Source organism: Ambystoma mexicanum, chromosome 11 (assembly GCF_040938575.1).
Source record: "Ambystoma mexicanum isolate Mex_15411 chromosome 11, UKY_AmexF1_1, whole genome shotgun sequence".
In the NCBI taxonomy this organism is placed as follows: Eukaryota; Metazoa; Chordata; class Amphibia; order Caudata; family Ambystomatidae; genus Ambystoma; species Ambystoma mexicanum.
The window spans coordinates 828,511,405-828,537,708 of NC_090934.1; the positions used below are offsets into that span (position 1 = coordinate 828,511,405).

The 26,304-nt window shown below is 44.4% G+C and overlaps 1 protein-coding gene across 1 annotated transcript in view; it reads right to left on the minus strand.

Annotated features, from left to right (window-relative positions):
- Window positions 1-26,304, minus strand: part of ABCC8 (ATP binding cassette subfamily C member 8) — a 1,583,626-nt gene that overhangs the window by 714,809 nt on the left and 842,513 nt on the right. Inside the window, exon 19 of the mRNA XM_069623778.1 lies at window positions 17,080-17,115. Within this exon, the coding sequence (XP_069479879.1) occupies window positions 17,080-17,115 (36 nt within the window). The remainder of the gene's footprint in view (window positions 1-17,079; window positions 17,116-26,304) is intronic.

The window sequence follows — 26,304 nt, forward strand, 5'->3', positions numbered from 1 at the left end:
GGCACCAGATTACATAAACCACAAAGCAAGAATTGCAATTTGTCAACACTCGTTGTTTCCAAAGATTTTTCAAACCCAGATCAATCTCAGTGGTTTTCTTAGTTTGTGCACAACACGCCCAGGATCCACATGGATAGTGTCCTTCTGGGGCTCGTAGTCCCCATGTTTCTGTTAAGGTAGGTTGTGTCGTAGTCTGCTTAGTGATGTCGTTTCTCATGATTTGGTCTTTTATCGACCTACTCCTTTGGAAAGCCAACAAGGGTCTCTGTAGTGGTACCTTTCCTTTTTCCATAATTCTCCAATTGCGGTGGATGATCTTCTGTATTCTATTGGAGAGGGTACTATAGGTATTCACAAAGACTATATTCTCTTTGTTGCTTTTTCTAGGTTTTTGTTCCAGCATTGCCTTTCTGTTGTTATTCTCGGCTCTCTTCATAGCTCCTTTTGTCAGCCTGGTGGGGTAACCTCTCTTATGTAGATCACTTCTCAATTTGAGGGCTCCTTCTTTGTAGTCTGCATTGTTCGTACTGTTCTTTTTAAGCCGTAAAAATTGGCCAAAAGGTAAGTTGTCCCGGGTATGTCTTGGATGAAAGCTGGTATAATGTAGGAGAGCATTCCTATCCGTGGGCTTTTTATATGGTTTCACATACAATTTTCCCTTCTCTGTGTCTACTTTGATCGTCACGTCCAGGTAGTTGATTTCCACTTTGCTAAGATTTTCCGTAAATTTTAGATGCTGGTTTTGTCGATTAATCCACTCAAAAAACGTACTGGCTGTGTTTTCATTTCGTCTCCAGATGATGAGCACATCATCTATATACCTCCTCCATAGTAGTATATTTGCTTTAAATGGGTTGGTATCATTATGGATGCAATGTTTCTCAAACGCCTCCATATAGAGGTTGGCGAAACTTGGGGCCAGCGTAGCTCCCATGGCTGTACCCTTTATTTGTTTATAGAAGGTGCCATTAAAGTGGAAGTAACTTTCTGTTCGTGCCATTTCAGCACACCACATTATGAAGGACGCTGGGGTGTTGGTATTGATTCTCTCAGTGAGTAATCTTTCTTCCAATACTTCCAGGGATTCCTTCTGGGGTATATTTGTGTACAGGGCTACAACATCCAGGCTAATCAATATCTCCGTAGTGTTATCAAATGGTCTGCCCTCTATCTCTCTTATAATTTGCGTGGTATCTTTTACATAGCATTTCTCTGACCATTAGTTGCATAAAGTGGTCTGCAAATTTAGACAGTGGCTCCAAGATAGAATCACACCCTGACACTATCGGTCTTCCTGGTGGTCTAGTCAAGGATTTATGTATCTTAGGGAGTATGTAGAATTGCGGAATCCTTGGTTTATCTACTGTTAGGAAGGCTGCTTCTTTCTTCGTGATCCATCTTCTTTCCTCTGCTTTGGTCACTTTAAGATGGATTAATCTTTCCAAAGTATCTGTTGGATTGTCTTCCAAGGGTAAGTAGTTGTTCTTATCTCCTAGTTGGTTCATACATTCCCCTATGTAATCTGATCTATTTAATACCACCATAGCCCCACCTTTGTCGGCTTTACGAATAATTATCGATTAATTATCTAGCAGCTTCTTGAGAGTAGCTTTTTCTGTTTGGTTAAGGTTGTGATAGGTTTTCTCTGTTTTGGTTTTCTCCTCCAATGCTTCAACTTCTTGTAGCACCCTACTTTCAAACACCCTATCTTCTGCCGTTTGGGTTAGTGTTGGAGGGCAGAAATCAGATTTTTTGTGTAGTCCACTGTCTGGTTCACTATCGTCAATTTTATCATCGAAAAATTGCTTAAGGTGGAACTTCCTCATGAATTCCGAGAATTCTTCTCGGAACTTAAAGCAGTTATGTGTGTTTGTGGTTACAAACCCAAGGCATTTATTAAGGGCCTGTGTCTCATCCATACTCAACACATAATTAGATAAATTCACCACAGTGTTTTCATGCTGCGCGTCATTACTCGTTGGTCTGGGTCCCAGTCCTGTTGGTCCTGTTCTAAAAAATGTTGTTGTCCACTGGTGTTGCCTCTATTACTGTTCCTTCTTGTGCCACCTCCTCTTCTAAAGCCTCTTCTCCCTGTATTGTAATTAGGGGCTCGTCCTCTTCTGCCTGTATTACTGCCTTCTCCTGTACTCTCTTCACTCGAGCTATACGAGGTTCCTCTGAACCTAACCCTTCTTTTAGAGTTACCTTGTTTCTGCGCTTGTTCTTCTTGTTCTTTAGTGAAGTAGTTGTCTTGAGTAAAAGGCAAGGCTTTTTCATGGGTGAACTGTTGTATGTCTTTTTTCAGACGCCTAATACATTCTTTTGTCAGGTCATCTTTAAATGTCTTCATTTCGCTCAATACCCACCAGCTTCTTGAGCTGTCTCTGCACCTTGTCTGGTAGACCCTGACATAGGGCCTCATTACACGGACAGCGGTGAGGGATTACCGGTACTGGTATTTTACTGGTACCGGCAAAACCTTTCCACCTTACTACGAGGTCCCTTTGCGGGTTGGAGAATTTACAGGTGTTAACACCAACCCGCAAAGGGACAAGGGAGCTAATTACGGCACCGCAATTTGCGGTGCCATAATTAGCACCTTCCCCATTCCCATTATGCCCTATGGGGCAAAAATGGGAGTGGGGAAGGGCAATGGGGGAAGGGGGAATTACCGCCCCACCAACCTTGGAATAGGGCGTTAATTCTCCTTCCCACCAAGGCGGTGCCAGTATTTTACCGGCATGGACCAAGGTGCTAATAGCACCTTGGTCCATCGCCGTCCGTGTAATGAGGCCCATAATATATGATAGAATACAGGTATAGATTTTTCCCAGGGCTTGTGTGTTTCCAAGCTCCATTGCTCTTGGAAATTCTGAATGTAAATAAGCGGATCCTCCCCTTCCTGCATCTTTCGTGCCATTATAGCACCCATGTCTGACATATCAGGATATTGTACTCGAAAAACTGTCCAGGCTGCCGCTGTACAATTATTAAACAGTGCTCCGTCATGAGCTATGTTCTGGGCAGTGACACCTGCTCTCGACCAAATGTCTTCCGCTCTCTGCCCAATTATAGCTGCTAGAAGAACCTTAATGTCCCCTATTGTTAATGTGTGTTCCTCCTGTCATTTTCTCTAATTCATAGATCCATTTTCCAGCACCAGACGTAAAATGCAGGAGTTTACACCTTAAATTATCTTTATCCATTTTGGGCCATGGTATATACTGCAGTCTGACTCCTCCCTTTTCTAACCACGGGAACTGTGAGATCCCAAAATCGCATTAATTCCCCATTGTCTGCCTGTCCATAGCAGGAACAATGGTTCCATGCCATCTTCTTCCCAGTAGTTACCTTAGCCTGCTCACATAAGGTGGCTAGTCCCCTCTAAGACTATGGGTTTGTCCTTTAGGTCGATCTGTCTGCGCCAAAGGCTTTGGCGTCACTGATTTAGGTAGGTCCAGATCTTACCATCTCACTTCCCTGTCTGTCGGAGAACACCCATCCGGATTACATGCACTAGCTCCATCCTTACCATGGAAGGTTTCCCTTTGTTCATCTGACATATCTTGTCCCGAATTATGGCTTCCCTCTTTCTCATCTCTATTCAGAGTCAGCTTGTCGAAAGACAAGGCTCTATGCTCAAGAATGAACAAACCTCCCTCTTTGCCTTGCGATTGTGCAACTTCAAATCAATCATTTTTCCTTTATTTTTTTATTCACTATTGGTACTCATCTCATGATAAACCTTATCGATTTTCTCTCAAATGCTTCTTATATCAAAATTATCCTCTAGATCTGCTCTAGACGGTCCTGGCATTGGTTCATGTGTCGGGAAGAAGCCTTCTGTGTTCTCTCATGCTACTACTGTATTAGGTTCCATTAATTATTTCTCTATGCGATCAATGCAGCGTGCTCTCTGCCTTCTCTTGAGTTCAAACTCTTTGTTTCTTTGCTTCCTCCCTTACCCTTTCCTCTTCCTGTCTTTTCACCTCTCTTCTCTCGTTTGCTGTATGCACTTCTTCATCTCTTCGTCTTTGCATTCATTTATCTCTTAATTCCTGTTCTTCCTCTTCTCTTTTCTTTTCTCATTCTTCGATTGCTCTTTACCTGTTATACTTTCTGTGCTCCTCTGCTCTTTCCTGTTTTTTCAACTGTTCATCTTGATACAGCTGTTCTCGCCTTTGTCTATTCTTTCTCTTGCCCTCGTCTTCTTTCAATTGTTTCTCTCTTTCTTTATCTTTTTTATCCTGTTCGTCCTGATCTTCTTTTTATCTTACTTCCTTGATGCTCTTTCCATCCAGTTTGAGCAATATCTGAATGCCCATCCACGTGTTCTTTATGAGCGCTACATCGTCAGCTTTGTCTTCCTTCCTCTCCTTTCCATCTTTTTATTTCTGTCTCTATATCTAGAGACATATCTGGTCGATCACTTCTCTCCTTGTCCCGTGGGACTTTAGGGATCACATCTCTTTCTGGAGTCTTTTCGGGACTCTCCTCGCTGCTACATGCAAGTGATATATACGTTGGGTTGCTATAGCCTGTCACTGCCTTAAGCTCTCTTAAAGGATATAATCTTTTGTTTTTCATACTATCGCCATTTACTTCAGGCACTGTAGGGGGAGAAGAAGGTTCTTCACTCCCCTCTTTACACTGGTTAAGCATCCAGTCTTCAGGAGGCAGGACTTCCATTTCCTCCTGGTACATCTTCCAAAGCTCCAAACTAGCTACCCTCTTTTCTAGCTTCTTTCCCATGTATGCTGCGTGCAAATATGTCATCATATGTTGCAAAACTTCTTTGGACAGTGACCCCACTTGTGGCCATGGCGTGAACTTTTTATCTGCCGCACCCTTAACCCATTCTGCACTGTACTGCTTGAGTTTGGGTACATGTTTTGGCAGCTGTCTGCACAAGTGTATAAGCGGAGTAATATCCTCCATCATGACTTAGTCACACTTGATTGTCACAATTTACCGTTATTTCACACAAATAAATGATTTCCAGAAAAATAATACAACATGAGCGTACACCAATCATCACAGTTCTACATCACATTCTCTCAATGTTTCCACCACAGTCTATTTCTTCCTCCTTCTTCAATATTTAATTTCTTCACCACATACACCATATACAACATACAGACAGACAAACTGACCGACTGGCCGGCCCACATATACTTCCGTCAACGCTCCTCGTGAGCATTATTGCCCCAAATAATGACTCAGATCGGAGTATGAACTGTCCTCTTTAATGATCCTTGATCGTTCATAGCCTAGATATGTCCACTTAGATTTTAGGACAAGTTCCTTCTAAACGTCCTTGACATAGGTTTCCATGCTTATTATATAGATCCCTCCTAGTCTATATTGATTGATTTATTTATTGATTTATATACCTTAAACTATGACACTCTTTGTGTTCAACTATGAATCTCTTCACCTTAAACTATGACACTCTTCATCTTAAACCCAAAAAGAAAATACCCCAACCTACCCGCCATTACTCTTTCCCCGTTATCACTCTTCCCCACTCAATACTTATTCAGTTTGCCACCTCACTCAGTCTACTCACCATTCACGTTTTCGACTTCTGACCCTCAGGATCATCTCCTTCCCAACCAGCTGCTTCAGCCTTCGATCCGTTCAGCTTCCCATAGAAGTCGTGAGGGGATTCCACTTGAAAAAGAGGGGCATGTCCCACCTGTACTTGCAAGTTTTATTTTAACTAGTGGGCGCTATCTACAGGGAGTGTCATGTTCCTCCAGCTAAATGGTAGAAGACGGACGATATTTCCGGGACGCCAAAGCTTACTAGGTCGATGGATCTTTAACCATCATATCTCTGCTACCACGTGAACTTATGTGCCCAAAACAAGCCCTTTAAGACGAGGAAGCAATACTTTGAGATAGTTGGGGATGTAGAATATACTGAAATACCAATAATCAAACTGACTCAGGAAGTTGGCAAAATATGTCTGTTTTAATATCAATTAACTAAAACAGGGAGTTACAGCGAACATCAACGAACTTGGTTGATCTTCTCACTCAACGCATTTCATAAAAAATCATTGACTTCAACAACCTACCTTGCAAATTACAAAAACCTACTTGGAAAAGTGATTGGATTAGAGGGAACATCTAGGTATATGTTCCATATTTGTCAGGGAAAGTGATTGGGCCTCTACTGTCAGGTGGGGTAACTAAGCCATCCTCTAGTGCAGGATTCTATGAACGTCATCAAATACATGATGTCCCATTGGTTATACAAACTATAGGGCTCTCTATTATGTGGCTCTCTATAATTGGTTGGCACCCTCGTACCTCTCTGTAATATTTCACACACGCAAGCAGCACGCAGGCTGGCATACAGGTTCTGGTGGGCTGTTCATAACCATAGCTTCTTACCAATGAGCCTACCATCTATCATCACTCTTGCCTTCTGCCAGTCAATTAGCCCTTTGAAGAGTGGCCTTGGAAATGTTCTTTGCTCTGGAGAATAAGAGGGAGTATAGGCATACTCTGTCTCTTGGTTTCGATACAGCTGGTTCCAGTATCTATTTTCATCCATCCACGTGACTGTAGACCATGTTTGCGAGTCTTTTTATGCATTTAAAATACTATTAAATGATGAACCTCTGACGTCTTCAATGTTCTTGCTCCTCACCTAAGACGGAAGTTTTTTTCTTTTCACACATTCTGTAACTACTGTATGAACATTCAGGATCACAGTGTCCTTGACTTCCTGGTCCTGGGACAACCAGGCCTTTCTTTGATTCACCTCCATGGTTAGGTTTTCCGATTTCTAACTGCGACATACTGAAAATCCTTTTGTTTCACGGGATCCAGCTCTGCTAAAGTGCATTGTGGAATCATCCATATTCCATACATCCCTATCCATATACATTGGCGCATCACCACAATCTATTCACTACATAGCCAGCCTTTAAGAATACTTTGTCTACTTGCGTTAATGCATCTGCACAATTGTAAAATGACTTGATATCTTCATTATTTCTGTAGCATGAGCATCTTCATCTCGAGCCCGAAATGTTGCTCATCTTTGACACCTCCTCTTTAGTGCCTATAGAATGTCTATGGTCTTCAGCTTCTTGTCTCTTATCTAGGTGCGTCGGCCAATCTTTTCTTTCGCTCAGTTTTCACACTTCCTCCGGCATTACATTCAAAAGGCCATCATATTGTCATGAATGCATGTATGGCTTCCTCAATGGGAAACTTACTTCTAAGATTGGTTTCGGTGTAGGTATTTTCACTGGTACTGTGCGTTTCTCACACTCTGGCTCCCAACATATAGGAAGCATGTGGGAGGTGCTTTGGGTGGGGGTACCTGGCTCCACATCTACACTACCATCTTGTAATGGGAAGGCACACTGGCAGATTGAAAAGCCATCATCAAAATTTGCAACAATATGAATGAGCCTAGTGAATTCAATGTATGTACTTCTGCAGTTCAGATAAGGGATATGATGTCATTTTTAAACTGCCACATCACAATGCTATTTACACAGAGAAAAAACAAAGGGCACTGTGTGAAAGACAAAGAACTAAAAAAAAGCCTACTCTCCATTACCTTATGAGGAAAAATGAAAAGCAGAATTGTATTTGAATCTGCCCCATAAAAGAATGCTGTTTATAAATAAAGAGAAACTCCATTACAAAATGGGCCTGGCATGTGAAATTCAAAGCCATTAAAGTACCTTTCATATCATGTGACTGAGGCCTACTTTTTAACACCAGCAGTCTTGATGAATGAAGAAAGATGACTTCAAGATGTGGGCATTCCACAGTTTGGAAGGAAAGGAACTGTTTAATGGTGAAACTCCATGGCCTAAACCATTCAAATATCGATCATAAAGTGAAGTGAACAGTGATGCCATAATGAGAGCTATTAAAAGGCTTCACATGAAACGTAAATGCAACAGATTGAAAAGGCAGTATTTAATTTCAGCTGCCACATTAAAAAGGACCCATGTGCCCAGGGAAATGTAACCTTCACAAATGTGTCAGTTGCTAGAGCAATGACATTAAGTCGCTATTTTCTGAGAAGGGCACAGTTTCTATTCAGAACATTCCGGCAGGGACCAGGAATAATTTTATTGGGACCTGTTCTCAGAGATAAGCAACTGGATGACCATAACTTTGGGAGAAGAAATGTTGATGGGATAAATGCAGGTTTAAGTCAACAATGAAGCAGCCAAGTCTGGAGCAGATGTTTCGAGGGAGAAATGAAACCTTGGACTACAAATTAAACCTAGGGGGCTCTTTGAAAGTGTTAAATGACTCCAATCAAGCAGCCCCACTAAGTCAGTGCCTTGTCTGGGATTGCTCAAGGGAAGCCCTTATTTATATATTTTTATGTCCAGTTTGTGTACTCTGGATGACAACCCTTATATAACACCCCTCTCTTAGAATCCCCCTGACCCCACTGAGCCAAGAAGTAACTTTGTTTTGCAAATTTAAAAGGTTTATTTGAGAATTAAACAATATATATATATATATATATCGCACTTTTATAACAAATTAATAATTGATATCACACTTAGACATATGACAGTGAGTGATTAACAATGGATGATGTGATACTAGCACACTGGGTAATTACTTAGGAGTAGTATAGAGGATACGGTAGCTGAGAATGCTTTATATGGTACAAGGAAATGCAAGGTGGAAAAGAAGCAACACAGGAATAAACTTGATGTGATTTCAGCAAAACATAATATAATCACTTTTCCCCTTTTGGCAATTCACCCCCCCCTCTATGCAATGTAAGGAGGTGGAAGTGGCACACACAGTCTTCAGGAATACAATCACAGTACAATCCCAATTCAGTGCCCCCCTAGCAAGCTTAGACAGGGATGATTTTAAACACAGGCAAAGTACTTTAAAGGTGGTATGCAAAGAAGGTAAAAATATGCTAAAAATTATTTTAATTCCCTCTAGAGGTTCAGGGTGAGTGATAGCTACTTTAAATTAGTTCAGGATCACTTTAGCAATGCTCTATGAATGATTGTCAGGTTGCAAACGAATTTCAGCAAAGGAGAGCAAGGACAAATATTTTTACACGTGGCTGAAATGAAGCAAAATGTAAAATCGAGGCAATTTAGTTGCATGCGTCGAGCGCAATTACAGAGGAAGTATAAGGAGGAGCAAGTAGAGCTTGTTGGAAAGCTTCGAATTTCAGCTTCAAAATAAAAGTTAAATCTCGCTTTTATCACAAACCGTTCAAGAGATACGGACGATTTTGTGGAGGTAGATTTTCAGAAAAGAAATTTTAAAGTTTCAGAATGACAGATGACAGTTTTGCAGCTTTGAATCAAAGGACGGGACACGATTTCTATGATGCAGTTCTCAATAGGTTAAAATAGTTTGAATTAGATTATTTTAAACTAAGAGATTGGGTTTTTACAGTTCTGGCTGGGTACTCACATTATATTTTGGAAGGAATGGGCCTTGTCACAGATCTGGTCAGGTTGACTGCAGTTCTCTCGCCACGGACGGTCTTTAGTACCGGTTCTCTGGTTACAGAGATCTGGGTCAGCTCTGCTCTGCTGGTCTGGTCTGGCACTCGGCGCTTCACAAAAGGTCTGGTCTCTGGTTCCGGGTACAGCTCTGCTTTCTGGGTGTTTCTGGCACAGGGTTCTAGGCCAGAATCAAACAGCTCAGCCCGGCTGTTTTACTCTGATGTGCCCCTTGGAAGTCTGGGGTAAATCAGTTTGCAAAAGATTTTGAGGCCTGCTGACAAATTCTGAAGTCTGAATTCAAAGTTCTGGTCTCTGTCTGGATTTGAAGTCTAAGTGCTGGATCTGGTGTCTTCTGGCAAAACGCGCCACAAGAAATCAGCTTCAAGTGGGAAGTGACTGTCCCTACCTGTCCTGCACAGTCTGCTTTTATGTGTTTAGAAAGTGGGAGGGTCGGCTCATCTTCTATGTCCAACCCTCTCAACTTATCATTGGCCAGTTCCTCCTCTCTCCCTTGATTGGGGGAACTGGGTTGTGAGTCAGAGTGATGAGGTAGGTTTATGGTCAGAGGATCCTCCCCTTGTCAAATTGCACACAAATCTATTTCTGATCCAAATACATATTTATCTATGTACCATTTTTCTAATATTATATGTCCAGTTAACATATTTTCTGTAGCACCAAACCATTCGATCCCTGTCTTTGTAAGATGTTGTGTCCACTTATGACAGAATTATCCCCTTTTCATCCAGATAACAACCTTTAAACCTTTCCAGATTTTACACAAATGTGCACCAGGGATATGGGTTTCAGATGATAAAGTGTCAGATTTTTAACATGTATACATTTGGAGTAACAACCTTTTTTCCGCTACTATCCCCAAGAACATACCCCAGAGTCCTAACACCTCTTAAAATGTGCACAGAAAAATCACAAGAATGATGATGTTATTTATATAATTTTTACAAGTCCGCACTATGAATTATCCATCTTTTTAAAATTATGCTCTGGCCCCAAAGGGGTGTGGTTTTCCAAAGCACATGGTGGAATTTCTCGTTTATCCACTTCCCCCAAGCTCAGCTTGCTCACATGCAGTGCCCCTCCCCGTTCCCTTCCAAGAGGAAGCCATTTATGACCCCCCTAATTTAACATTTGTCTGGGACAAGGACAGTGCTTCATTTAGTTTCCTGCAGTCCCCAGGTGCTCCTCCCCTGATTCAATCAGGGAGGTGTCATCTCCTTTTGGTGGGGGCAGCAGAATGCAGCCAGGCCTGGGAAGAGTGGCTGAGCAAGTTTCACTCCTGTCGGGGGTAGTTGCCGGGCAGAATTCACTCTCTTCAAGCCAGGCTTCAGCTAAATGTCACTTTAGTTCCCAGTTTTCTACATTCAACCCAAACTTGCAATTTTTACACATGCAGCTAGAACGCTGATTCTAAGTTCAAAACTATGGCATTTAACAGTTGCAAACTATGTGCCACTCAACAGTAGGTCACTCATTTATTTTAAACATTTAGATTTTAGTGTCTTTCAGTCCAATTTCACTTCAGCTGCTGACATCCACAGCTCAGCCAGTTTTGTTATAAACATTGTTTTGGGCTCTTTCTCTTTCCAGATTTTGTATGCACACAAGTTTACCTTCTGCCAAATGTCTGCTTGTGTTCATTGAGATTTTTGAATATCTTGCAATGTTTAAAATAGGCATTTTTAGCTTGCATTTCAGAGAAAAAAAGGTGATTTCAAAGCGCTTTTTTTTTAGCCACCGGTACTGCTGTTTTTCCTTTGGCACACATTTCACTCATGGCACTCCTGGCCTATCACGCTCGCACTGGTGGGTGGCAGGTCAGGCGACCAGTTTGGTGTGCGCAAAACTGTGCGGTTCTCCTGGTTCTGGGATAGAATGATGGGCGGCAACAGCTCATCCCCACATCTACCCAGTCTATTGATTTAGTTTTGTTCTGGGGTAGAATGATGGGCGGCGACAGCTCATCCCCACATCTACCCAGTCTAATAATTCAACATGGGTCAAAACCCTTGACAATAGTCAGAATCATATGTATATATTATGTGGTCATTGGTTTATATTAGGAATCACATTTTGCCCATCAACCTTGTAACCGTGATACTTACATAAATGGGAGATGTATCATTTAAAAATTATTACGAACCCGTTATGTTGATTTCATCCTAATCTAAAATGTATTTCTAGCTCCGCAGGATATGTCCTGAGACCGAACATTGAGGCGGTAGTAGATTAGTGAATGATGTAACTGTGTATAACATTTGTTGAAAATTACTTTCATTATTTGTTTAAAAAGTGGAAAGAATTGCAGGTGACACCTGCAACCTTCTGTCGAGATGGGAGTCATCTTAATCAGTATATTGAAGTAGAGGAACCCACCAATATGTATGTTGTTATATTTATTTTTAAAACAAAAGATTTTGCTACTTAGGACTTTTTTAGTGCAAAACAGACATGTAAAAAAATGTAAATGCTAGTCGGTGTGTTCCTCTTTCTCATTATTTCAACTTTATACTCTGGGGGCCAATCCATAGGGAGGGTTTGGATCTTGGGGGTGCAGAGGACTGTAAGGGTCCATTTAGAATTCAGGGCTAATAAGTTAACACCTCCTGATTTGAATATTTTTGAGGTGTGGCTTTGAGGTTAAAAAGTGCCTGCACAAGCCAGAGAGAGAACAGCCTAATAACCATCTGGGTGAAAACTGAAAGAGTGCTTCAGAATATAAGCTTGTCAAAAGAACTGCCCAAAAATCAACTGGGTGAATATTGAAATATGGCTGCAGAATGTAACCTTGCCAGGAAAGCTACCTGAAGTCCTCTGGGTGACCACTGAAAAATTGCTTCAGGATTAACCTTGCCTGGGAGACAGCAATTGGGAAAGACTAAAAGCTGACTGGGCCCTATGATGAAGGAAAGCCCAATAGCGGGGTGAATATATGACCTTGTCAACCCCAGAATTCCCTACATGGAGGTGTTGTCTTTGTCCAAAAACAACATTCCTAACTGCCATAATTCCTCAGATCTGACATATAGGCAGAGGTGTGCTGAATGCAACTGAAGGTCGGTTTCTTTGCTGGATAGTGAAGTGCTTGGCCAAATGAAACAAAGTGTAATTCCTAATTGAAAAATGCACATTCTCTCCCGAGAGCGAAAAAGCGACCCTGATAACAGAGAGATTTTGCATTGCTTCAAGCTGAAGAAGGAAGAAGGGTTCTATCAATCCAAAATATTATCAAAAGTCTGTTGTGGTTTCAAAACTGCTAGCATTTTCAAGTGTGCAGGGAAATGAAACACACACAGTGCTGAAAACAGAACAATGTTGCATTTGATTTAAATCTAAACCTTATCAAGGAACGCTAATGGTCATGATCTTGTAATGTTCCAAGGTATTGTTTAATTTGGACATAAAGGGGTTTGGTGGATAGGATGTTTGAAATGTTTATTTGGCCTGCATTCTAGGGACCTGTGACCCAAAAGCAAAATCCCCAAAAGTTAGTTTTTGTATTGAAGCTTTATTTTGTGCCACCGAGAATCATTGGGTGCAAATAGTCATTGAACCTATTATTTCATAAATGTATATTCTTTCTGCCCCCGGCCTGGTTCTTTGCTTATCGGTGGCACAGGGGTAGGGATTTCAGTGGCTCTATATGAGTCGTAGACAGGACTCAAACAGACTCAGACACATGAAATATTGTGGGGTGCTTTAATTGGGGAGAGGGATGGACTAGTCTCTAAATATATTGTTACAAGATCTTTCTCGTGAGTTGGACTATCATCCACTTGATTGAGCTACTCCTCTGTGAATTGAACCTAATGTTTCCTGACTGGAGTTACTTTTGGCAATTGGTTTGTGTCTAGTCCTCTTTCTGGCACTGAGGTTAATTGTGAGGCAGCAAATTGGCATTGGTACTAAAGAGGTCATTATTGGTGACACTAGATTATCTTGACTATTAGTACAGGCTATTTCTATCTTGTATTAAACCCTATTGGAGCTCATATTCGAGTTCCGTTGTCTTTGACGGTGGGGACCTGAACATTTACACTTAAATGCAAATGGGTCGCAGCCACCAGAATGTCGTCATTTGCATGGCAGAAGGCAAAAGAGGAAAGCAAAAGGCTTTGCACAAGCATGTACGTGGCTTTTGCCCTCCCCTTTTGTACTCCTCTGTGCAAACTGAGTAAACGCCACTGCCATGTATGCAATGCAGGCGGCGTTTACAATGGATCTCTATGGAGTCTGCGTACGTTTTGCTGGTGCAAAAAGCCAGCAGGCTCCATATTGATCCCCTGCATTTGCTCTGACATGAAAATGCATGCTGGCATAAATGCTGGAGTATTTGTATGGTGGAGAGGAAGGGAGACGTCGGAAACTTAAATCATGTTTAGCCCCTCCTTTCCACCATTAAAATCCACGAAAATGGCCCGTGGCAGGAACCTACAGGGTTAAAGCCTCACAAAAGGCTTTTACACTGTACATTCCCACCATGGGCTTTTTACGCAGGGGTCAAGATGAGCCCCATTATAAAAGGTGGTTGCCTCAATTTAGCAAACTTTGACAATACGAATTGAGAGGCACATGTTGTAGCATTCGTGTGCGCGTTCGGGGATGGTGGTCTCCATTAGCGGCCCACCAGACCAGCCCAAAGTAGGCCAGAGTGAAGCAAAGGCCTTGCAAGTGCTTTGGGCCATCAATTGCCGTCACTGTCTACAAACACAGTCATGAATGCTATTAGCACATGTACCTGGCCACAACAGTACTGATAGTGTTTCCCCTTACACCTACATAAAAAGATATTACCTTCCACGAAGTGGTGTGTGCGTTTGGTACCTCTTCAGGAAAGGGAACATTTGCCCAATTTAAAATTTCTGCCATAGACACAAGAGGGACTCAGGAGTGAGCCCCTTGTTGCTATGGCTTGAGGCCATGGTGAGAGGAGGAAGAATGGGACGACTTGTGGTGGCGACAAAGTAAGTGCAGGTGGGCGGGGGGGGGGAGGTTCAGGAGGTTTGGAGGGGGGCAGAGGAGCAGAAGGTTGTGCACTCGCAGTGTGTGGTGGGATTTGGAAGAAAAAAGGCATCTGAAGCGCAGCGGAGAAGGCAGCACCCTCTGAATTTTGGCCTTTCACTATGCATTCAAGCCTGGTCTTGGAGGGAGCTGATTAGCTGGCGCCCTCACGATGTGTGTTCATTTTAATTAATTAATCAATGCCAAACTGAGTAAATGTATGCTATTGTAGTAATACATGCTAATTCAACATTATCTGGCCTTCAATTCCAAGTAGCCCTTTAAAAAAAAAAGAAAATCGAAATTGGTGCAATTCAGCAATCTCTGCTAAATTGAACTTGTTCTTCAGCATATGAAGATGGTCAAAGCTCCTCCACATTGCTTTGCCTGCAAATATTAGGCAGAATAAACATACTTTCTTGGACATTTTGTAACTACGGTCCAATCCAAGATGAGCAGATAATGGCCCTGAAGTCAATAGTGAAAGATTAGGCTCCATTTTAGAGAGATGAGTGCTTTAAGTTAATTACCATCTTTGCATTGATTCCTGAATTAGCATAGTTGCCTTGTTATGCTCTGGTCTCAGTGACTTCGTTGGGGCACACTGTTGCAACTGGTCACATTGATAGCTGTATAGGGAGAGAGGGGGTGTCCACAATGCTTAATGAGATCTGCAAAGATGGTGTTCTGCGTGACAATTTTCAGAAGTCCACTTGGGGCCTCATTACGACCCTGGCGCTAAGGGATTACTGGTACCGGTAATCCCTTAGCGCCTGATTACGAGGTCCCTTTGCGTGTTCCCACCTTAACGGGTGGTTTTACCAGCCGTTAAGGAATGGACCTGCAAAGGGACCTTGGTGCTAATTACGGTACAGCAATTTGCGGTACCGTAATTACCGCCTTCCCCATTCCCATTATGCCCTATGGGGCAAAAATGGCAATGGGGAAGGGCCATGGTGAAATGGGGAAGTACCGCCCCGCCAACCTTGGAATGGGGTGGTATTTCCCCATTTCACCATGGCGGACTAGTTACAATACCGACAGCAACCATGGTGCTAATAGCGCCATGGTTTAGCACTGGTGTTGTAATGAGGCCCCAAGTGTCCATAAATCGTAAAAAATACTGAACGCATGAACTTACGGCTCTGCCAAGATCGCTGCTCCATCGGGCAGTCATTCTAGGTAGTATTGCTAGTATGTGCTTTCACCAATGGTATGGATTTCCAGCCAATCGTAAACTTTGCCAGGGTCAGTGCATCCAACGGTCCTACATCCTGGTAGAACATACATTTTCTACTTTTACAGCTCAAAATACATGCTGTAGGAGGTAAAAATGTACCGTTATTGTTAAAAGAAAAAAAGGAACGCCGTTGATCTTTTGGAGGAGACATGCAGCCCAAAGTACTTTCCCTCGTGTCATCACGGTATGTTATGTTGCTGGGCTTTACAAAGTCTGCCTCTTGGCATTGAGGGTCCTGAAAGATGAGGATGTGGGTTCCAGCTGATTGGTCGAGCTGATGGGTGGTTAGTGGCAGTTCAGGGTTGTATGAAGCAGGCCTGAAGGATGGCTGCCACAGTTTTGAAGAGTAGCTCAGAGCTGACTTCATTGTAGACTGCAAATATATTTGAGCAGTGTGTTTCTCTAAGGTTCTATGTTCTTAGATCACCAGGCTTTTTTTCGCTAAGTTTTTTGCAGAAAATGTTCTGCCAAAAAAACTCGACATTTTTTTATATATTGGGGGGGGGCTGGTACCCCCTCCCCCCTTCACTAGTTTGTACACCCTATAACGCAAAACCCCTACCCATACCCACCCACCCCATATATGTTTCGATGAGTTTTGCAGCCGAACATTTTCGACAAAAAACGCTGCGAAAAAAGGCCTGACGATGTAATAACATATTACCTTCTCTACAATACTGAATACGAGCGGTAATAGAACCACCCGTGTGTAACACGATTTTACTGCCTGTTATTTTTTGCCCTTTTAATGTGTGGAATTCCTACAGCTCAATCCATGATAAGATCCCAATTCTTGTAAGATTTTCTGGTGCTGATTTTTTGGGGCATGGGGGAGACACCAAACAGGGTCTTCAATCTCTTCAGTGTCCTTGACTTGGAAGTGCCAGGATTTAATGTTTAACAAAATGTTAGGTTATGTTATTATTATTTTTGTGCATAGTGCTGACTGCCATTGTTATGGCCTCGAAGCGCTGCAGGGTGGATTGCCCTCTGGCAGACTGTTGTCTTAGCAAACATGGTACTAAAAGAGCTTTACATTGCATGCAAAAATAATAACAAGGTTTGCAAACCGAAGTCAGACAATATATTTATTATCTTGTAAGAAGCTTATTAACCGATTTAAGGACCTCCTAATAGGCATGGTGGTAACGGTAAAAACAAGTAGTACTATAAATACTTTTGTTATTAAAATACCACCTAACTACAGGTTGAGATGGCATGGAAGAGACAGAAAGTACTGTATGGGATAATGCATACATATTTACGCCATGCAGTACTTTTTATTTCCAAAGAATGAACATGATATTTACATGGAAATTTACAGTACAGATTAAATGAAACGTACCTGACATCTTCTCCAGTTTCACTGTCTGGGATAACACTGCAAAACAACACAAGAAATAGTTTGCTAAAGAGCATGCTGTATTTTGGACTGCCATGCGTTGTATATCACCTAGGGGGCGTCAACGTCACAATTATCAGGCTGCTCAATAATACAAATAACCATATAAGACATTGGAAGTTGAAGGTGCTCCCTGAGGAGAGCACCTGGCTGGATGAAATGGACAAACTTGCGCAGATGGAGAGAGTTATTTACAGGCATCAGAAGAGAGATAAGCAGTGTGTAGTAAGTTCCGCACTCAAGGTAAGTTCTTTATAAGTCTTTAATGCCTTCAAGTTGACACATAGGAGAACAGACACCGGCTTCCCACCCGGCGGGCACTCATCAACTGACTCTTCAGAACACACGCACTCAAGTTATACAATGCATTCCTGTAGGCACGTGCATTCCACTCCATTTACGTTCCATAGTAATGACAGCCCACAATCACAGATTATAACACTTCTCCCCCCTTTCATTAATCAAGAATTGAAAGAGGACAAAACCGAGCAACCATAGAATGCACAACATGTGGCCACCACAATGTGCACTCCAAAATAATCCCTGAAAATTGCAAACCCCGCAAAAATAATTGCTCCGATAGAAATCCACACTATATGTGAAATGATGTGAAAGGAAGCCATGTGTCAAGACACGTCAAGACACATGTAATCTCAACCAGCTCGTTATCCTCTGGCAACCACCATACCACCATACCAACTCGCCGCCTAAAGAACAACCTCAAAACAATAAGCAACCTATACATTTCACATTCACCAAACCAATCCCCCCCTAAAACACCAACACACCCTGCACCACAGAACACCAGTTCAGCACATCCATGTTCCTACGCCTACAACCATAGACCACCAATGAGGACACCAACCCCAACATGAACCCACTCCCAGCTGCCCCTCGGAGAACAGGCCTGCCACACCTGACACTCTAAACCGAACTAACACTCCCAACCATCAGTGCACTAATCACCTTCTGCCCCAGGCTGCCACCCCAGGACCTCCAACCTGCCACGCTGGAGCACAACCCACAGGACGTGGACCCTCCCGGCCATCCAAAATCCTAAACAACAAGCACTGTATAAGGATCCCTATCCATCAGGAAGACGTCAACTAAACCCACAGGTAAGTAACCACCAACCTCACACCAAACCCTCAATCAGACGAAAACTAATTGCACAAAGCACTAAGCAAAACCACGACACTTACAGTCAACAACACAACCTTACGACCCGCTTACAGTCAACAACACAACCTTACGACCCTACGTAGGCGTCACGAGACAAAACAAAACTGCATAAAACCCAAAACTCACTTTCCCCTAAAATAGCGTGCAAGGCCCGTCCGGCACCCTGCACACATGGAGAAACTCATCATAACAGGCACCCAATGGATCCACCCGGCCGTCCATCGATCAAATAACATCACGTCAAATTGCTATCCTACATCGGAAGCAACCACACACCATGGAGAAACTCTTCATCATACGCACCATGGAGAATTCATCACCACTAGCACCTAATAGAACCACCCAACCACCTATTGGTAAAATAACATCACGTTAAATGCCCGGCACCCTACACGCCATGGACAAAACCTTTAAAACTCACACCCAATAGATCCACGTGGCCATCTATGAGTAAATAGAATCACTCAGAAGTGCTACACTCGCACCCTGAACAAACCACCAAATAAGCAGAACAGCTGGAGAAAGATTCTGCAATGGGGACATAAATAATGACCGAACACCGCATTAACCCAAACAAACCGGCATTCCAAGAACTACAATGGCAGCCACCAGAACAAACATCAACAAAATCCAAACCCAAGAGTGATGAACCCACCCGGCGTCCAGAACCTCTATGAGTAACCCTCAGACCCTCTCAAACTGCACATGTACCCGAAAACATATGACTGCAGCTTAGAGACACTTAACACTCAGCATTCTACACTGAACAAATTCCATGGAAAATAACAAAACCTCTGGCAAACTTCCATGACCCCATTGTTCTTCATACAGTTCATCCCCCAGACCGCGGCCTGACGGAACTGTTATAAATGAAAACGGTAACAGCCTAAAAGGAAGAAAAGGATCAACAAGAACCCCAATGCCCCGAAGTCATTGCCCACGAGTCCGACCCCTTCCGCTTTAACAAAACACATTTCTAGCGCACCTGTAAAAGAAAAATAAGTATCATATACAACAAACAGGATCAGAAGGAGCCCCAACAGTTTTTGGGAAGAGCAGTAGAACATAACGGTCAGCATTGAACTCTAAGGCAAAAATGAACACATAACAGGGTCATAACACCTACCCATACACACAACTCCACCAGCACACAGCAAACGGCCCATACAAGACACAGAAAAGGCCACGAACGCTACCACTCATACACACTCACACTGGCCTCAACAACATGGATATCAATCCTCAGCCAAAGTGAGCTCTTTTAATTTCACGTAAAAGTCATGGAGATCTGGGTCAAATCCCTCCAGGATGTCAAGAAAAGAACAACATCTCTGGCAAAATTCTCCATCGTCACATTCCTCAGATCCACACAACATGCATCCATGTTCACATTTTCTTTTAGGTTGCAAAAGGAACCTGTTGCCGCTGATCAGTTCAGTACGCCTCTTCTGTGAGGAATTATGGGACTCCACAGCCTCCTCCACGACGACACCAGACCCAGGTACTTTCTGTTCACTCAACCCACCTGAACATTCCATGTGGGTTTCCTCGCAATCAATGACAGACATGCCTGGGGACATGAGTTCCTCACCAATCGTGCCAACTCCAGAGATACACACCGACGCACCGATGCCACTGTGCCTCCTTGACACGCCCGCATCATCCTGAACCTTCTTCGTGTGCCCAGCCTTGAAAACCCAGAAAATGAAAGTACTCGGCTGCTGGTGACGGCCGCGCACCACAGCGCCAACTACAGGCTGCAGGGGCAGTATACACCTCGACTGCGAAAGTTTTCACAACGCATTAAAAAAAAACTACAAGCGCCCGGCTCCGCTGAAGGCCGCGCACCACCATGCCACCTACAGGCTGCAGGGGCAGTACACACTTATGGCCGAATACTTCCGCAGCTGACCTACGTGGCTCACTATACTTGGACACTTCAAACCAAGGCCGCTCGGTTTCCGGCTCCGGACCCAGGGCAATCGATACACTGCTATGAATCACCGGAATCTTCAATCATAGCCATTCGGCTCCGGACCCAGGGACACAGAAAGTTCACCCCTGCTGCGGACCACCGGACGGCACCAACTGCCAAATTCAGCCACAGCAGGCAGCGAATGCGACCAGCCCACTTCAATGGAGAGGGCCCCGCCGGGTGGGATCTAAGGATGGGAGGGCAGTGTCTTCTCCTGCAGTGCTGCCCCCTCCGCAGCAGCCCCGAACCTCGTCGCCAGTGTAGTAAGTTCCGCACTCAAGGTAAGTTCTTTATAAGTCTTTAATGCCTCCAAGTACAAGTTGACACATAGGAGAACAGACACCGGCTTCCCACCAGGCGGGCACTCATCAACTGACTCTTCAGAACACACGCACTAAAGTTATACAATGCATTCCTGTAGGCGCGTGCATTCCACTCCATTTACGTTCCATAGTAATGACAGCCCACAATCACAGATTATAACACAGCGCTTTCAGTAGGCCGGGGCCCCCGGTACCACCTCAACATTGGCCGAACATATTATCCAGTCTCGGCTGCAGCCGCGAGGGGCGATGCGCCCACCATTAAGTCAGACAAGCTGACAGAAGTACCAGCCAGCCACAGTGACGCTGTGACTGGCTGACACTTCTGTCAGTTACTGTAAATTCCTCCCGCGATGGGTCAACAGAGGAGGTTACTGTCCTTTTGTTTCCCCCTCCCCAGGCCACCGAGGCATCTTTGATGCTCGGTGAACCCTGGGGACTCAGTGCCATATTTCTGTGTTTATAAAAGATGGTTTGAAAAATACACAGTTCAAGTCATCTTTTATAAAGCTTTGCCAACAAACAAAGATGGTTCAGGCTTTGTCCGTCGTCAAAGCTTTATAAAATATGGATTGAATTGTGTACTTTTCAAGCCATCTTTTATAAACATAGGAGGTCATTATGAGTTGGGCGGTGAGGGATTACCGGCACCGGTAAGGAGACCGGTGCCGGTAATCCCTTACCGCCCAATTCCGAGGCCCCTTAGCGGGAACCGTAAGGAACGTGTGGTCTGACCACACGTCCCTTACGGGTCCCGCTAAGGGACCAGGGCGCTAATAACAGGCTTGCTAGTCGCGAGCCCATTATTAGCGCCCTCCCCATTCCCATTGAGCCCTACGGGGGCTCAAATGGGAATGGGGAATGGTTTGTTCAATGGGGAGTTATTGGTTCCTCCAGGGTCAGAATGCACCGGTAAGTCCCCATTGAACAAGACCGGTGCCAGACCCGGTATTGGAGGCAGCCATGGCGCAAATAGCACCATGGCTCCCTCCAATCTCGGAATGAGGCCCATAGACATTTTTAAAAAAGATGGCTTGAAAAGTATGCAAACCATAAGGTATGCACACAAATATATAAATGTAAGCATTTATTTGCGTACCTTACTATGGTCTGTTTGCTTTTCAAGCCATCTTTTATAACATATGAATATGTAACATTGGTTTACATGCATTTATATATTTGTTAGCACTATGGTTTGTGTGCATTTTTAGGCCACGTAAATTCAGTACGCCACGCCCCCAAATGATCCCCCCTGCCCCCTCGATTTCTTACCCCACACTTAAAGCCCTGGATATAAGTTGCTTGAGGACATTTGGGGGAGATTTTTGGATCTATATCAGCACAGGAGTCACTCTGAGAGCGGGTGGCTTTAATACCCGTAATGTTCTTTTATACATTGTAAATTCCAACAATTTAAAAAAATTACGCACAACCAGAACGGTCTGTCCTTCAAACCCGTAAACATGCAAGCACGTGTTGCACCTGAGTTTAAATCGGAGTGCGTCACAGAAGCAAAGTATGTAAAAACAACATCTGGCTCTTCAACGGCAGATGCACTTGGTAAGCTTCAGGTTACAAAAATAGCACGTGTCTGTCCTCTGGCTGCAGCACTTTTTCTTCTGAGTCAGCCCATTAGACAAAGAGAGGGTGCTCTGTCTGCAGCCGCGGATGTGTGCGGAGTGCACACGTAATGCCAGTGACCCAGCGTCTTGCTGTAACCAAGAAACAGCTTTTAGCAGCCAGCAAGTAATATTCAAACAGACCCCAGGTCACCATGGCACGTCCCCGAATCTCGCGCGCGTCATTCACACGCACGCTACGCACAATGGTCGGGATAACCGCAGGGTCGGACTGGGGCATAACATTGCCTCGGGCAGCCACAGTGGCAAATGGCAATTCATTGCTTTTGTGACAGGCTGTTGGGGTAGTACGCAAGGGGCAGGTTTTGGATCAAGTGGGGTGCCAATTGTGCATTTTAAAGAATATCATTCAGTAACACTTGTCAAAACTACTAGCCACATGGTGAAGAAACTTATCAAACTGGACCACGTGGGCCAAAAAAGTGGCCCACTTTCACCTTCAAAAAAAAACGGGCCCACATTAGGCATTTCGCGTTTTTTGTTTGGGCACTGCCCTATTGCCCTGTAGGCCAGTCTCACCCTGGATAATGGTGCTTCTTTGCTTTCTGAAGAGTAACAGCAATTCGGTTCAGAAACAAATGCATTTTGACGCAACACAAATTGATTTTTGAAGAAAATATATACTTGTGGTATATACAATTTTGCTAAGCATGATGCTGCCTTTGATCTTGTGACAAATCCTTGTTGCTGACCTGAAAAGGCAAACTCCTATGAACCATGCCTTGTTTATGCTAGATATATCTACCCTCCCTGCCGAGCACACTAGGGCTAGAGTCTTCTGTTACCACGTGTGGCCTTCTGGGATCAGAATGACCACTTGAGAAGTAGCCCTGGAAGTACCCCATGTTCCCTGTTTAAGGATTCATGCTGCGGTTGTCCCATGGAGAAAGCATGTTTGGAAGCAGGGGCGTTGCTGGGGGGGGCTAAGGGGGCTATAACCCCTGATCTTTTGGTTGTAGCCCCATATAGAATCTCAGGAGCTACAGCCAAAAGACTCGCTAGCCCCCAGTCCCAACAGTTCTGACATCACCTTAGCCCCGGGTCTTTTCCAGACCTAGCAACTCCCCTGTTTGGAAGGGTCAGTAATGACCATTCTGGGCATTGAGCATCTTCAGGCTGAAATGGGATGAGGATGTGAGCATCAGGAGCCAGGTTACAGAAACTTTGCATGGGTGCAAAAGGCAAAGTTGCATTGGATTAGCACTTGGGCACATTTTGCCCTAGTGCAAAAAACACAGAGACCATATTGGAAAATATGTGCACCTGACAAGTGCCTTTTTTCACGATATAAGCGCTGTGGCAAACATTGCCTCAGTGCAAAAAACATGCACTTTCAATGCATGTTTGCATCAGGGCAAAGTTTGCCTTAGTGCTAATACGGAATGGTATGAGCACTAGGGCGAAACTTGCCCTGGTGCAAAAATGTATTGAAAGTGCATGTTTTTTTCACTAGGGCAATATTGCCCTAAAGCTTACATTGTAACAAATTGCACTTGTCACAGTACAAATGTGTGCGAATATGGCCCCAGTGTTTTTTGCACTAAGGCAAACGTTGCTCTAGGCCTAATACAGTGCCACTTTGCACGTGCACCTGTGCAAAGTTTCTGTAATCTGGCCCCAAATGTTCTGGATTCCACACTTCATTAGGCTTGAGCGTGAAGGAGTTACACTAGGGTATCCCTCACTTCTGGAACCAAAGGGCATGGGCAAAAAAATGTTATTTACATCTTTTGGGTTAAGGTAAAATTGTAGCACAATACCTTAATACCTGTGAGGTGTTGCAACCGACCATCCTGCATTGAGAACTCCATGGAATACGTGCTTGGGGACGGTGCAAATACCACCTGTTTTTACAGTTATTGCCCCACTTATGATGAGGCCCTTAGGCACAAAATGTAAACATGCATAAAAGGCAGCCAGGCCTGACACAGATGGGCTGCACTTTACCTTCACCCGGGGTTGCCACTAGAGAGCTTTGATTGTACAGGCCTACAGGTGTTGCCATCTGCCATACGCGCTTATCTTGTGCAAGCTCAGCCAAGCAGCATGGTGCCTTTTATTCATTTGACCCATTACCTTAATCGCAGTGCAAGTCATTAAGGTCTTTCTATGTATCTTGGATCACCAATCTTTCAGGGCCCGTGGGACGGGAACAACACGAAGCACGATTTCTCATTTGGCAAAAAGGAATGATCAGATTATGCTCAGGTGGCATCTGTCTTAAGTTTCATGTGCAAGAAAACACGCATCCAAGTACATCCACCTCCATTCCAACAGGGCTAAATGACAATGGTTACCCTTTGCTCGTCATTGGTATTTGGAATGTCGGCTGACATGTGATGCATCCTTTGCCCCAATACAATTCCTGCATCTCACTAAGCCACGTCCCACACAGTTACAATTCCTGAATCTCACTGAGCCCCGTCTCACACAGTTACAATTCCTGCCTCTCACTGAGCCCCGTCCCACACAGTTACAATTCCCGCATCTCACTGAGCCCCGTCCCACAAAGATACAATTCCTGCATTTCACTGAGCCCTGTCCCACACAGTTACAATTCCCGTATCTCACTGAGCCCCGTCCCACGCAGTTACAATTCCCACATCTCACTGAGCCCCGTCCCACTGTTATAATTCCCGCATCTCACTGAGCCCCGTCCCACCGTTACAATTCCCGCATCTCACTGAGCCCCGTCCCACACAGATACAATTCCTGCATTTCACTGAGCCCCGTCCCACACAGTTACAATTCCCGCATCTCACTGAGCCCTGTCTCACACAGATACAATTCCCGCATCTCACTGAGCCCCGTCCCACACAGATACAATTCCTGCATTTCACTGAGCCCCGTCCCACACAGTTACAATTCCTGCATTTCACTGAGCCCCGTCTCACACAGATACAATTCCCGCATCTCACTGAGCCCCGTCCCACACAGTTACAATTCCCAAATCTCACTGAGCCCCGTCCCACACAGTTACAATTCCCGCATCTCACTGAGCCACGTCCCACACAGATACAGTTCCCGCATCTCACTGAGCCCCGTCCCACACAGTTACAATTCCTGCATCTCACTGAGCCCCGTCCCGCACAGATACAATTCCCGCATCTCACTGAGCCCCGTACGGCACAGATACAATTCCCGCATCTCACTGAGCCCCGTCCCGCACAGATACAATTCCCGCATCTCACTGAGCCCCGTCCCACACAGATACAATTCCCGCATCACACCGAGCCCCGTCCGACAAAGTTACAATTTCCGCATCTCACTGAGCCCCGTCCCAGACAGTTACAGTTGCCGCATCTCACAGAGCCACGTCCCACACAGTTACAGTTCCAGCATCTCACTGAGCCCCGTCCCACACAGTTACAATTCCTGCATCTCACTGAGCCCCGTCCCACACAGTTACAATTCCCTCATCTCACTGAGCCCCGTCCCACACAGTTACAGTTCCCGCATCTCACTGAGCCCTGTCCCACACAGTTACAATTCCCGCATCTCACTGAGCCCCGTCCCACACAGATACAATTCCCGCATCTCACTGAGCCCCGTCCCACACAGTTACAATTCCTCCATCTCACTGAGCCCCGTCCCACACAGTTACAATTCCTGCATCTCACTGAGCCCCGTCCCACACAGATACAATTCCTGCATTTCACTGAGCCCCGTCCCACACAGTTACAATTCCCGCATCTCACTGAGCTCCGTCGCACACAGTTAGAATTCCCACATCTCACTGAGCCCCGTCCCACCGTTACAATTCCCGCATCTCACCGAGCCCCGTCCCACCGTTACAATTCCCGCATCTCACTGAGCCTCGTCCCACACAGATACAATTCCTGCATTTCACTGAGCCCCGTCCCACAGAGTTACAATTCCCGCATCTCACTGAGCCCCGTCTCAGACAGATACAATTCCCGCATCTCACTTAGCCCCGTCCCACCGTTACAATTCCCGCATCTCACTGAGCCCCGTCCCACACAGATACAATTCCTGCATTTCACTGAGCCCCGTCCCACACAGTTACAGTTCCCTCATCTCACTGAGC